The 14,334-nt window shown below is 37.5% G+C and overlaps 1 protein-coding gene across 1 annotated transcript in view; it reads right to left on the reverse strand.

Annotated features, from left to right (window-relative positions):
- Positions 1-3,674: 3,674 nt before the first annotated feature.
- The window catches only part of kiaa0586 (KIAA0586 ortholog), a 119,270-nt gene continuing 108,610 nt past the window's right edge, over positions 3,675-14,334 (reverse strand). The window contains exons 31-32 of the mRNA XM_016278171.1: positions 10,560-10,616; positions 3,675-4,349 (exon numbers count right to left, since the gene is read on the reverse strand). Of these exons, the coding sequence (XP_016133657.1) occupies positions 4,204-4,349; positions 10,560-10,616 (203 nt within the window). The 3' untranslated portion in view covers positions 3,675-4,203. The remainder of the gene's footprint in view (positions 4,350-10,559; positions 10,617-14,334) is intronic.

A 14,334-nucleotide genomic window follows, 5' to 3' on the forward strand; every position in this document is an offset into this window, starting at 1 on the left:
CTTGGAGGTCTGACGTGAAGGAGTGATCTGTTTGGCAGGTGTTCAGTACTGAGGGTCACCGGGGTACAGTCCCCACCATCCTGAAGCTTAATGGCAGTAATTAATCACCGGAGGGACAGCAACAAAGCGGTGACACACTAAACTGGCCTAAATCTTCCAAAAAAGCCATTTATCTTTTAAAACTCTCTGGTCTGAGAGGGCAGGGAGGTTCTTTGTGCTTCTTATCATGACCCCAAACATCATTACTCAACGTCACCTTGCTCTAGTAGTGAAATAAACCAAGAAATCTTTACCAAAGCTGGTCAATGATAGTCAGAAAGGTCTGTGAATGTCCTACTTTCAACCAGATATGTGGCGTAACACTCTTCCTTCTACAACTTTAAAGCATCTGTGCTAATGTAACATTCAAACGCTGTATGAAATTGGAGTTTTGAGGCTTTCGGTCCATTTTAGTCCAGCTATGAGGGCATATGCATACTAATGCACTTCTAAAGCTGAACTTTTAGCAGATGAACAGTTTATCTTCCAGCAAAAAAGACCAGAAATATTGATAACTCTACCCAATAAAATACTTCGGTCCACAGCATTATCGGTCCATTGTACATATTGTCTACTGAGGTTTTTGATAATAATAATAACAACAACAATGAAAACTAGATCCTCACTAGATCCTGTTTGCATACATCAACGTGGGAAAGAAAACATTTCAATTCAGTTCAATAAAATAAATTAAAAGATTAATAGTAGTTCATTTTTACAAGTAAAATTAGACTGAGTTCATAAAATAAAATACAAAAAAAAGCAATTAATAATACAGTTAGGGTTACAAATATCAACATGGGGAAGAAAAATTTCTTAATAAAGTAAAATATAAAAATAAAATCAGATGCAATAAAAACAATTAACAGCAGTTAATTTCCACATGTAAAATTAGATTTTTTCATAAATAAAATACAATGATCAATAACAATTTACAATATACACTAGAATGTAAAATGAAGCAGGCTAGGCGGTCCACACAACTCCTAGTGAAAATGTTATCATTGTATTATAGAGAGTGTACTAGTCTATGGGATTACTGTGTGGTACGCAAGTTGCACTGGGGAAAATCGCAGAGAACTGTCATGTGGTTAAAACTGCACAGCGGATAATAGGCACTGAGCTCCCGAGCCTGGATACTGTTTATGCCAGTTGATTACGCCCGAAGGCCAGCATTATCATTATGGATCACACTCACCCAGGATACAGAATGTTTGTCCATTTACACCCTGGGAAGAGGTACAGGGCTTTTAGATCCAGGACAAATAGATTACAGAACAGTTTTTTTTGTTTTCCTCGTATTACTACTTTTACTTTTCCATAATAATTATGGACAATTTTAATAGTTATTAAAGATGGGAAAGGACATGTAATATATGCATTTTAATATTTTTATAATGTTATTCTAATGTGCAATATGTTACTCAAGGTGTATGTTTCAATTATGTGTTTAATGTTTACTGTCGCCACTCTAAATTTCGTTGTACTCAGACAATGATAAATAGTCTTAAAAAATGAAGCAGGCTAGGCGGTCCACACAACTCCTAGTGAAAATGTTATCATTGTATTATAGAGAGTGTGCTAGTCTATGGGATTACTGTGTGGTACGCAAGTTGCACTGGGGAAAATCGCAGAGAACTGTCATGTGGTTAAAACTGCACAGCGGATAATAGGCACTGAGCTCCCGAGCCTGGATACTGTTTATGCCAGTCGATTACGCCCGAAGGCCAGCATTATCATTATGGATCACACTCACCCAGGATACAGAATGTTTGTCCATTTACACCCTGGGAAGAGGTACAGGGCTTTTAGATCCAGGACAAATAGATTACAGAACAGTTTTTTTTGTTTTCCTCGTATTACTACTTTTACTTTTCCATAATAATTATGGACAATTTTAATAGTTATTAAAGATGGGAAAGGACATGTAATATATGCATTTTAATATTTTTATAATGTTATTCTAATGTGCAATATGTTACTCAAGGTGTATGTTTCAATTATGTGTTTAATGTTTACTGTCGCCACTCTAAATTTCGTTGTACTCAGACAATGATAAATAGTCTTAAGTCTAAAAATGAACAATTTTCCATCATAACTAGATGCCAATTACATGCAATTTGATGAGGTTAAGTAATTTTGCATACTAATGTTTGAAAAACGAATTACTGAATATGTTATTTACAAAAAAAACTACTTCATAGTACAGTGTATACCTCATAACTATAGTTAATAAACTAGTATTCTACTCTGACAACGCCAATTTCTGCAAACATCTTCTGCAAGAGTTACTCCAAAATATGATTTAGATAATTCATTTAAATAATTGTATTTTTTTATAATAATAATAATATTTAAAAAAAATTATAATAATAATTTGTACCTATTTTTACTGTAATAATTGACAGCATGCCACAAATGCATATACATTGCAACTAACCACGAGTAACTGAAAAACTACTTAACGTTTCTTCAGAGCAGCTGTGTATCACCGAATCACTTGTGTCTCTGGTCAGCATCACATCACACCATTAGCTTCTTCATTTCCAGCCCTGCTCTGGCTGCTCTTATCATCTGCACTTATCGCTCCATTGGCTGCTCTACAGCTGTGAAAGCCTAACATTTTCCCAGATGAGCTCTTTATATATAGATTCCAGTCCTCCTTACAAGGTTCCTCTTCTTATACCTGCAGAAAAACCAGAGAAGAGTGGATAGAGGGTTATTTGGTGCCTTAGTGCTCTGACACGAGACTGAAAACAATACTTTCAGTTATCATTTTATTCTTGAACACAATCTGCTGGGAGTTCTTGCACCAAGGTCAAGATGGATCAAGATTCTTCCATTAAAGTCTCAGATGGTATGCTGGCAGACCACATACTGTCTGTCTGATGCATACTGTAGACAAAAACTGAAACGGTTTTCTAAAATCTCTCAGCTCCAATCCGATTGGCTGGTTTTATGCAATTTTACAGGATTTTATTGAACTGTTGGGAAACAAAATTACATTTACAAGGTACCAGGCTGCTACTTGGAATACATTTGAGTCACTGTTGAATATCATAGAAAATAACTCTTGTCTCTGCATTGGTAAAAACTAAAGAATTACAGTACTAGTGACATGAGACTAGTGTAATAAAATGGCTTACTAACCTTGTCTGTGCAAACATTATATCCACATTTTCAACTCAGGTTCATGGAAAGCTGATAAACCCTGTAACTTTCACACAATACACAAATAAACCAGAAAGACAGTGTGCATGGAGCAAACCAGGAATTAATTCTGCAAGTCATAAACAGCAATTTACTTGAATAGAAACGTTGATTCAAACAACTTTACAGCTCAAATAGCACATATTTTTGCATTAATACAAGCAATTTATCTAAACTACAAGCTACTGTGTGTATTTGTGTTTTGTTTTCAGAGTTATGGCTTTGAAATAACCAGTGCTTATTAATTTTTCCAATATTTTTTATTTGAATGAACTAGCCATTTTACTAAATATTGGCCTATTGTTAACCAAAAACTGTGGGTGATTCTAGGCCAGAATGAGCTGTTAAATGGACCAGACTTTATGGCGATATAAGTCTGGTTCTGCGAGACAGCCTCGACTCATTCTCTCAGACTTTATCATGTCTTGAGTGCTGAAAGAAACAGGATGCTTATTAGACAGGCATCATCAGTGCAGGACACTGCAAAGCAGCATCTGATAGCGGCTATCTCGCTCTATCTCCCCCTGTAATGGGAGAAACAGCAGTCTGAGACTAATGATGTGAAAACCCTCTCTTTAATGAAGTAATGCACTGGGCTGCCATTACCATGACAGAGAACAGCCCCGCTTGGACAAAAGAACCCGACAAATGACAAATGATGAAAAATTCAATTTAAAAGTTTAAAATTGTGGGAAAATGCAAAAACAAAGAAAGATACAGATTTGTTTAAAATATATTTGTATATTGTCTATTACAGTCGCACAGCAAACAACAGCACATATGGATTTATTTAACAGCAATGCAAGAGACATTAGAGAGAGTTCATTATATCTCTTGCACTGACTGTCATCCAAAAATGAGTTTCTGTGATGTGAATAATTTAAGGCTGAGAACATCTCCTTCCTTTCAGGCACTTAGCTGTTTCCTGTCAGAGGTTTCACAAGGTCATCACTGTTAAAACACATCATTAGCAGAAGAGTCTGTATCTCCTTCAACAGAGCTGAGGCTGACAGACTCTTGATCTTGTTTGACAGAGGGCAGCCTCACTGACATCACTCTGACATCACTTCCTCCTTCTGTGTGCAGAAAAATGTCTTCACCTGTGGGAAAACAGATGAGTCAACATTTGAATAGTGGCAGGTGAAACGATAAGCTTATAACAATGCAAAAACACCATATAAACAAGATATCAATTACATAACTTATTTGGGGTCACTAAGTTTAGGATATATGTATGTGTGTGTGTGTGTGTTTGTATATATAAATTTATTTACATTTTATATATCTATTAAAAATGTATACTTGCATCTTAAGTTCTTTGGTAAGTATAAGTCATGTTTTGGAAAGAACACATTCCAAGTGCTACATTTGCTAAAAAATTCTGACATTTCAAGGCAATTAAGTCATCCTATTAAGCCCAAATAATGAAGGCTTTCCAGTTAATGACATTGAATGGGACCGTGAACTCATCATCAGAACACACTGACATCAGCTGCTTATTAGAATGTCTTTTATAAAAGTCACAATGGCCTGGCAGTGACACACGCACACACACGCACACAAACAAACAAACATTCATCAGTCATTTCCTCTGCATTTTGGGGGGGGCAGCAAACAGAGGCTGGGTGGGCATTTACCCAGATCAATGGGGCGTGTAGGAGAGGAAGTGTGAGTGGACAGAGGCCCTAGCGGGACCGCCGGGCACACTGATGGAGATCAGTAGGGAGCTGCGATTCAGACTCACACACATACATACAACAGAGGAAGATGCTCTTTCCTGTGTGTTTTCTCAAGCGGTTCGAGAATTGTCACTGGTGAGGAAAACCTACCTCAGCAATATGGCATAAGAGGATATGTTTTACACAAGACAAGAGGCTGAAAAAAGATTTTAAAATATTATATATATATATATATATACAGTGGTGTGAAAAAGTGTTTGCCCCCTTCCTGATTCCTTATTTTTTAGCATGTTTGTCACACTTTAATGTTTCAGATCATCAAACAAATTTAAATATTACACAAAGATAATGCAAGTAAATACAAAATGCAGTTTTTAAATGGTGATTTCATTTATTAAGGGAAAAAAGCTGTCCAAACCTACGTGAAAAATTAATTGCCCCTCCTGTTAAATCATGAAAGAACTGCAATTAACCCTCCCACAAATATTGAGCTTCATTGGCTTGGACAGACTCAACAGCCTGCACATGGTTTTACTGGAGTGTGTTCAAAGCAAACTGACACAATCAGATTCGTTCAATAGATGATTAATAAAAGCCACTTCACGCCTAACGCCCGAATCATAACATGAATATAAAAACCCCTACAGATCTAAACTTTTGATATGGATCAACTATAATAAGAAGACCATGTGGTGATGCACTTCCACAAGGAAAATATGGGCTTGTCATAATTTGGACTGTGATTTGTCTTTTGTCTATTGCCAGCACTGGCAAAATAACATGAACAAGACAATAAAAAGCCAACAAGCAAAAGCCTAGCGAGAAATATGGCAATATGGTCTGTGTATCATCCGATCATTCAATTCTTCCGTTCAATCTGGCAAACAAAAAATGGTAAAAACAGTCAATATTTAGTTTTTCCATTTTTCTGTATGAACCAAAAATTGAAAGTTGGTGTTCCAAAGAGGAATACACTCCTTTAATTATCAGATGATACATGGACCCAATATCCTTATTAATGGGTTTGTTCACCCAAAAATGAATACTGTGTCCTCATTTACTCACCCTCATGTTGTTCCAAACCTGTATACGTTTTTTTTCTTTCATAAAACACAAAAAAAGAAGTTTTAAAGAATGTTCATGTTTGCAACCAAGATGTGAAAAGACAAAAAAAGACCATAAAAGCACTACAAAAGAACATTGTATTCAATTCTTCTGAAGCCATACAATAGCTTTGTGCTAAAATTTAAGTTGTTATTTACAGATAACCTTGCTTAAAGTGTTAGTTCACCCAAAAATGAAAATTAGGCTGTTTTACTCATCCCAGAGCCATCCTAGGTGTACATGACTTTCTTCTTTCAGACGAATCCAGTCGGAATTATATTAAAATTGGTCTTTAATCTTTCATGCTGTTTAATGCCACTCAGCGGGTGTTGCATACATCAGTCCAAAAGTAGTTAAATAAAAAGCGCCCATCCATTAAAAAAAGTGTCTCACACGGCTCTGGGGGGTGAACAAAGGCCTCCTGTAGCGAATCTATGCGTTTTTGTAAGAAAAATATTAATTCAAAATGTAATAAACACTTTAATGTAGGGCTGTGCGATTAATCGAAATCGTCATAAAATCGCGATTTGAGCGTGCGTGATTTCTAAATCACTTTATAGCACAATTTTCCGTGCCCCTGACTTCCTGTAGTATGCTATCCGAACCAATCAGAATGCAGCGCGCCTAAATGGAGCACGAGAACAGAACAGACCGGGCGGGCATACAAACGTAACGGCAGGTTCACACACTCCGTCTGTGTTGCGTATTTCTTCTTCCGTGCCCATGTTAACGGACCAGAACGTTCACACTGCACACGATAGCGCTCCGACAGCTGCGATCGTTTCCGCACGGAGTCTATTTCTGCTGTGCTGCACGCGCTGAAAGTGACAGCGCATTATTCGCAGTTAAAAAATAACATGGATTGGCATGGAAATTTCTGCTTCTGCACCGCATACACATACTGTATACGCACTGCAGACTGGAGTACATGTGAACTTGGCGCAACAAATCTAGTTCAATAATTGAGGCAACGCCACAAAGAGCTCTATGACCAATGCATGGCAAAAAATAAAGCTCTAATTGGTTTTCTTTTGGAAATATGTTTCAAATTCACACTGAATGCATTTATGACTGTAAAGCATGTCTGTGTGTGTCAAAAATTGTGATAAAAATCGAAATCGCAAAATTGATCAAAGAAATTGCGATAGTTTCTTTTTGTCTATATCGCACAGCCCTACTTTAATGTAGCTTGCGCCAACAGTCCTACACGGAAGCAGCTCCGGGTGGATGACATACACAAAACCAACGTTTGTTTTCAGGATCAAAGGAAGCAAAGTTTCCTTACTTTAGCAAAGGTCTCCTCTTGGCTTATATCGAAATCCTCCGACATTCTTCTTTACAAATCCTCGTTTTGTACTTCTAATTAGTGACCATTGTTTTGTTTTGATCTCTTCGCTGCGTTTTCGTGTGCGCCACTGCTGAGCTGCGCATGCACAAAGCCGACCTCATACGTCATCCGCCTGGAACTGCTTCCGTTTACAACAGTGAGCGCAAGCTAGATTACAGTGATTATTAAGTTTTGAATATGGATATTTTTCTTACAAAAACTCATTGATTCGCTACAGGAGGCCTTTGTTCTCCCCCCGGAGCCGTGTGAGACGTTTTTTTTTAATGGATGGGCGCTTTTTATTTAACTTCTTTTGGACTGATGCATGCAACACCTGCTGAGTGGCATTAAACAGCTTGAAAGATCAAAGACAATTTTTTATATAACTCCAACTGGATTCGTCTGAAAGAAGAAAGTCATATACACCTAGGATGGCTCTGGGGCGAGTAAAAAACAGCCTAATTTTCATTTTTGGGTGAACTAACCCTTTAACAGACATGACCACCATTCACTTTCATTGTATGGCAAAAAGCAGCTTGGACATTTTGATATAAACATCTCCTTTTGTGTTCACAAGTTTAGAAAAACATGAGTAAATTATGAAGGTGAACTGTCCCTTTAAGATGCTGAGAAGTGGCTGAAACTCATTCACATTTGATGTGATAACCTTCATCTTGTACTGTAACAAGAAAGAGGACTGAATAAGTAATGTTATTTCACACAAATATTCAAAGGTAAAAGACCTTCGGGGGATGTTTGCTTGCTGTAGTGCGTCTTTATGGCCGTCTGCAGTAAACACAGTCTCTGTGGAGCAGATGGGCCAGGTTTGGCACAGATTCTTGTTGGAAAACCCTGTGGCCTACAAACACAACAGACTGACTACAACACCTCAGGGTGGAGGTAGAGAGCAAATGAAGGCAGTGAAAGGGAAAGAATGAAAACAGAGGAACAGATAGATGAAAAGAGAGTGGGAGTTTGTCCGCCACAACAGAAACAAAAACTTATTTTAAGTTGAAGTACATGTAAGCCGCCCAGAGCTATTCAGACCCAAGTGAGCACGATAGTGGGTGTCATGAATAAACAGCATTAAATGAACACTTACTTTTTTTTTTAAAAATAGGCCCTCAAAGAAATTCTAGACATTGTGTTAATATAAATGTGGGTAACGGATGAATATGGGAGACTGATTCTAGAAAATACCGTCAGTCTTTCCATAGACATTGTCTTGATGGCCTGGCTGAAGACTACAGAGACATCAGTGTATTGGGAAAGTCTCAGATTGTTGGAATGTTGTTGAAAAGATATCAGTACAAATCTTCACAAACAATTTTCTTTAAACATACAACCTCAAGAAGATAAAAATGGCCTCTAGCGTAAAATGGATGACATTTACATAATTGTACTCTGCGGTTGGGAGTTTAAAATGGTTTGAAACCAAGCATAACAAAAAATACATTTGCCTAAAATCTTTGCATATCCTTGGAGAATTTAGGATTGGAACAAAAATCAAACCATCGCAACAATGGGATAATTGTCTTATTTCAACTCTGACATTCTGAACAGTGCTGTTGGTCACTGGGATGTCTTTTTGAAATATTTCTAAGAGCCGGGTGTTCAAGGGTCATATGGGGACATTATAAAAAAAAAGAGAAGTTTTTAAAGGAGAAGTTCACCCATAAATGAAAGGAACAGACACAAAGTGCATAAAAACTTTCAGATGTGTTCTGATTGTTCATGATTATTAAATGCTGTTTGGCATCACTAATCAATCCAGAATAAAGGTTCTTTATTGACATCTACAGTTCCATGAAGAACATTTAGCATCCATGGAACCTTTCCATTCTACAAAAGGTTCTTTATAGTGGAAAAAGGTTCTTTAGATTATTAAAATGTTCTTCACACTAAGAAAAACAGTTATTTTAAGAACTGTTCACTGAAAGGTTCATTGAGGACCAAAAATTAACATTAAAAGAGAGTAAATTAGTGAATTTAAATTTTTTAGTGAATTATTACGTTTTCATTGTTCATCTTGTTCTACAAACAGAACACATCTTAAAAGACTACATAAAATCCTTCTAAATATTACATTAGTGAAAGATGAAACCTGGAGACATACAAAAAGTTAGACTCAAAATCGGTCTCTTTGGCTTCTGTAAGACAAAGATCCGATACTATAGATCCATTAAGGGCGGCGTTTCCTTTCAAAAGACAAACGCCCTAATTTTACCAAATTTCTATACTTGCACAAGACATCTCAGTATGTCAGCATCTTGTCTGGCACAAACAGTCTTTTCCAGGTTCTACTTACTCCTCACATCTTAATGACAGGAAAAAGATGACAAGCCTTTTACAAACTGGGCATCTTTATCAAGAAAAAACAACAACATTTCTTCAGAAGAAAGTAAGTCATGCAGGTTTGAAACGACATGAGGGTGAGTAAATGATGACTGAACATTCAGTTTTGGGTGAACTCTCCCCCTTTAAATCTCAAAGCAGTGCCAGAACCCACAGAGGAGAGATTGGTATCTGTTTTTACAGAAGACCAGGTGGTAACCTTCTCCGTCAGCGCTGCTTTAAAATATCACACTATAGACAATGAAAACTCAGCTGAAAGAGAAGAACTACTGCATGACCTTCAGAGATGGTGAAAGTAGCCAGGTGCTGCAGAAAGCCAAATCCAGAGATCCAGAGAAGAATAAAACAGACAGATAGAGGTGATAAAAGAGGCAAAAATCTGACACAATTTGGGAATGCAGTCATTCTGCAGGAATGGAGCATTGAACATACTGTACACTCATGAGTCATTTTTTCCCAATGTCTGATTGATGTATTAAACACAGTTTCAAACCTCCTCTAAGAAGACACCTGCAAACACTTAACAGAGTTCTCAACCCCATTTGAAGCTCTCAGTATGGACAGATAAGTCAAACTCCCCCCTCTCCTGATCTCTTGTATCTACTCTGTTTTACTCTGTCTTTTCTCCGCCCTCATCTGGCTGCTTAGAGGTTTGGGAGTGTTAAGAATGAAGCTGTCTGGCAGTGTTTTACAAAGCCTCTGGAAAGGTTTCTGTGCTGTACTGTGTGAATAACTCAACAATAACAACAAGAAAAGAATTTAAACAAAAGGCAATGTGATAAAATGAAGCAAATTACACTGATGCATGTGAAAGCAATCAAGACATACCAAACTATTTACACTACCTTTCTTCTTGTCCCCAAAAAACGTCCCATCTGAAAGTCTCCTCAGCTGTGGTAACTCTGGGCAGAAACAAACACAAGGTGAAATAAATGGAATTGGCACAAAAACTGCAGTGACAGACAGTTTTCTCTGGCAAAGCTATTGTATAGGTTTAGATAAATAAATTTTAAATATTATAATGAATAGTCATTTGTATTATTCTTATATTACAATAGAATTTCTTACATTTGAATGAAAGATTATGAAAAGTCTTCTTTTAATGTATACATATATACAGATAACTGTAGTTAGAAAGTAAACTGTCAAGTTTGATTGCAATAATGTTGACTTTCGGACAGCATTTTACTGCACCAAAGAGGATCTCCTCAGCAAATGTCTTCATTTGCATAAAAAAAATCTAATGTGTTTCGGGTAGAAAACTCAAACCCACTGACTCTCCTTCAGCATGAGGTGAGAACATCACATGAGCACAGCTGGGTTAGAGCTACATAATCACACACAAGACTACACACTCGAACGCAGTTATACACATACCCTCCACCCAGTTCACCTAAAGGCATGACAAGATGTTAAAGAGAGGCATTCACCTTTCCCTGCTGCAAGCCAATGCCAGACATGCTTTAAAACCCAAACTTACAGGACTGCACTGGAAAGCATAAAACAAGAGGACTGTGCATGGGTTTATTTGAGGAAAATGCTTTGTGAAATGTTCTTTATCCTCAAGTGAGGAATACAATGATCTTGTGATTTAAAATCGCAACCTTGTTCAACAGTGAAAATGGCAGAACAGCATTATGCAGTGCTGGATTCACAAACAAATAGCTTCTAAACAGTTTCTTTCTTTTTTTTGTTTGTTTTGTTTGTTGAATCAAAATGGAGCAGAACTAGCATTAAATGATATACAAACAAATGACTCTTTTAAACTGGTTCTTTTTGGAGAGCAAAAAAATACAGCAAAGCCAAATGAGTCTAATTCATGGATTCAAGTACAAATGACTCTTTTGAGCTTGTAATGAATCATCTCCAAAACTCAGGAGTTATTTTTTGAATCAGTCTGATGGGCCCTTCACAGAATGATATATACAAAGTGTTTCTTCAACACCAAATCAGCATATTAGAATAATTTCTGAAAGATCATGTGATAAGTCGAAATAAATTGACTAAGTAATATATTTCCAACTGAACTGGCGTCTAATTGAACTGGAACTGAATCTGGAAATCCACGATTTATGACCGGAAACGACAAAGAATAAATACAAAGATGAGGTTGTTCATGACCCGACTGGGCTTGAACCAAATGAGACAGATGATGTTCTTTAATGTAAAGGAAGTGCTGACTACAGTGCTACAGTGTTAACAGCACTCAGCATTCCTTCAGCTTTATGCGTTTTCTTAGAGTGACATCACAGTATCGTTCCCATGCTCTAAAAAAAGCCGAGATCAATCATATGAGGGTAAGCAGGTTTAAAACAAGATAAATATCATACAAGGCGTGTTTTTTTTTTTTAAGAGTCGGCTATGATTCCTTTCATCAAACGCACACACATGAATCACTGTGTCAAAGCCAGACGAATGGTTCATAAATTAATTATACTATCTTCCCTGCCTCATTTCTGTGGAATATAGCCAAAGGCTTGTTCCTTGGGATAAATGTCAGGTCGAATTTGATTTATAGGTGGAGACCTCCTGACATATCCCCGCTGAGCCGCAAGCCTCCGTTCATGAGGCCAGGTGGAGCTGGGGTCGTCCTCGGAGCATTTAAAACCCCATCAAACTTCCTATCCCCTAAAGACAGATTAAGTCAATCAAAGCCTTCAGTGGCTCTTAACTAATCCTTTTCTTTGAGCTTGTTTACAGCGCCGCTCAGGAAAGCCGCATGGGCCGCCAATTGAAGCATTGTGTTGCAAAGTGCCGCCCACCACCCATCTCCACTTTTCCATCAGTCCCGACCTCAGAAACAAGAGCAGCGTTGAATACAGAGAGTGCTAATTGAGAGTCAAGAGGTTGCGACCTTTGGATAGGCATCCACGTGACCCCACCCCACACCCCAGAGAGGGAACTACGGCCTGGATTGGGAGGGGCTTCGGGTCCAGTTGGAAACTGGGGTCACGTGGACCGTCCTCTTGGCAGATCTCTTGATAAAGAGTTCTAGCAGCAGGGTTTGGTTGGATTTGTATTCGGCCAGAGGAGCTTTCATCCCCCTCTCTTGGTCCATCTATGGAGGGGGGCTTGGGGTGATGGGATGGCCACTCAATGCTCCTTTCATCTGGATCTGCTGGAGGTTGGAGCACAGAGCTGGGCTTAGACAGCAGGCGGGACTCCCATGTGGAGAAGCCGGACCGTAACCTCACACACAGGGGTCAAGGAGCCGAGAGGAGATAGGGTCAGCGAGGCCACTGCTCAGGGCCGCAGATAGTGAGAGAGAGAGAGAGAGAGAGAGAGAGAGAGAGAGAGAAAGAGAACAGAGAAAGATCTTATCCGTCTTCATTCTGAGAAACCTCCCCCGTTCTCCCTCCAAGGCCTCTTTAAAAGCATTGGACACTGTACCAGAACATCACAAAAACAAGGCCAGTGTTTAAGCCCACTGTAGGTCATCAGTATCCTTTAAATGTCATGTCGGCCTAGGGGTGAATTTCATGAAACCTTGTTAGTAGCACAACTGGGTCGTATTTCTCCCCAAAACAAACAAAATCCTAAAAATACTATGATTATTGCTGAAAATGTGTCAGGTGAACATAAAAGTTTCTAATGTGTGCAATGGGAAAAAATTTGATTATTTTGTGTTGTGAGATTATTTTCATGACCATTAAAAACTTTTCTCCTTAAACTCTCACTACCATGCTGTAAAAATTTTAATTTGCATTACTGTGATAAAAAATAAAAACATGAAATATAAATAATAGAGAATAAATTCACAGTAATCACAGTAATGAGAATCACTAAAAGTAACAGAAATAAAACTACAATAATTAAAATAAAAACAACAAAACTATTTTATACATTTTATTTTTATTACTTTTCTCCCCTTTAAACTTTGGGGTGAAATGTGATCATTTTTCATGAGATTCAGATGAACAGGTAAAAAAAAAAAAACATTCAAATCTGATTCTTATATTTTGCAGAATGGTATTTAGGAGGTTTAATGTAATATTGCCACCACCTGTTGGATAACAATGATCATGCAAAAATGTGTAAATGTAAAAAAGTTTTTTTTTTTTTTTAAAGTGACAATAATATATTTGGTAACACTTTACTTGAAGGGGTGTGCATAAGACTGACATGACACCTTCATAATCATGACATGACACATTTTTTTTTTATGCATGTTTATGACAACTGTCATTAAGTGTCATTCACTCAGTTGTCATTTTTAATGCAAATATGACATTATTTGACCTAACCCTACTCCTAACCATAGCCCATAACAAAGACATCTCAAACAATGTCATCTTTGCATTAAAAATTACATAACTGAGCGAATGACACTTAATGACAGTTGTCATAAACATGCATAAAAACCCCTTCATATTCATGACAGGTGTCATGTCATGATTATGAAGGTGTCATGTCAGTCTTATGCACACCCCTTCAAGTAAAGTGTAACAATATTTTCTTATGTAATATAATTTCTTATTTTGATTTTGGGGTGAAATGTGACCTAGATATGTTTTCGCACAATTTACACGAACTTGTAATCTGACTGTTACATTCTGCTTAATGATATTTAGAAGGTTTAATCTAATATTTGCCACCATCTGCTGAATCGATTATATTAGC

The sequence above is a fragment of the Sinocyclocheilus grahami genome, unplaced genomic scaffold (assembly GCF_001515645.1).
Source record: "Sinocyclocheilus grahami isolate Dianchi unplaced genomic scaffold, SAMN03320097.WGS_v1.1 scaffold118.1, whole genome shotgun sequence".
Taxonomy (NCBI): domain Eukaryota; kingdom Metazoa; phylum Chordata; class Actinopteri; order Cypriniformes; family Cyprinidae; genus Sinocyclocheilus; species Sinocyclocheilus grahami.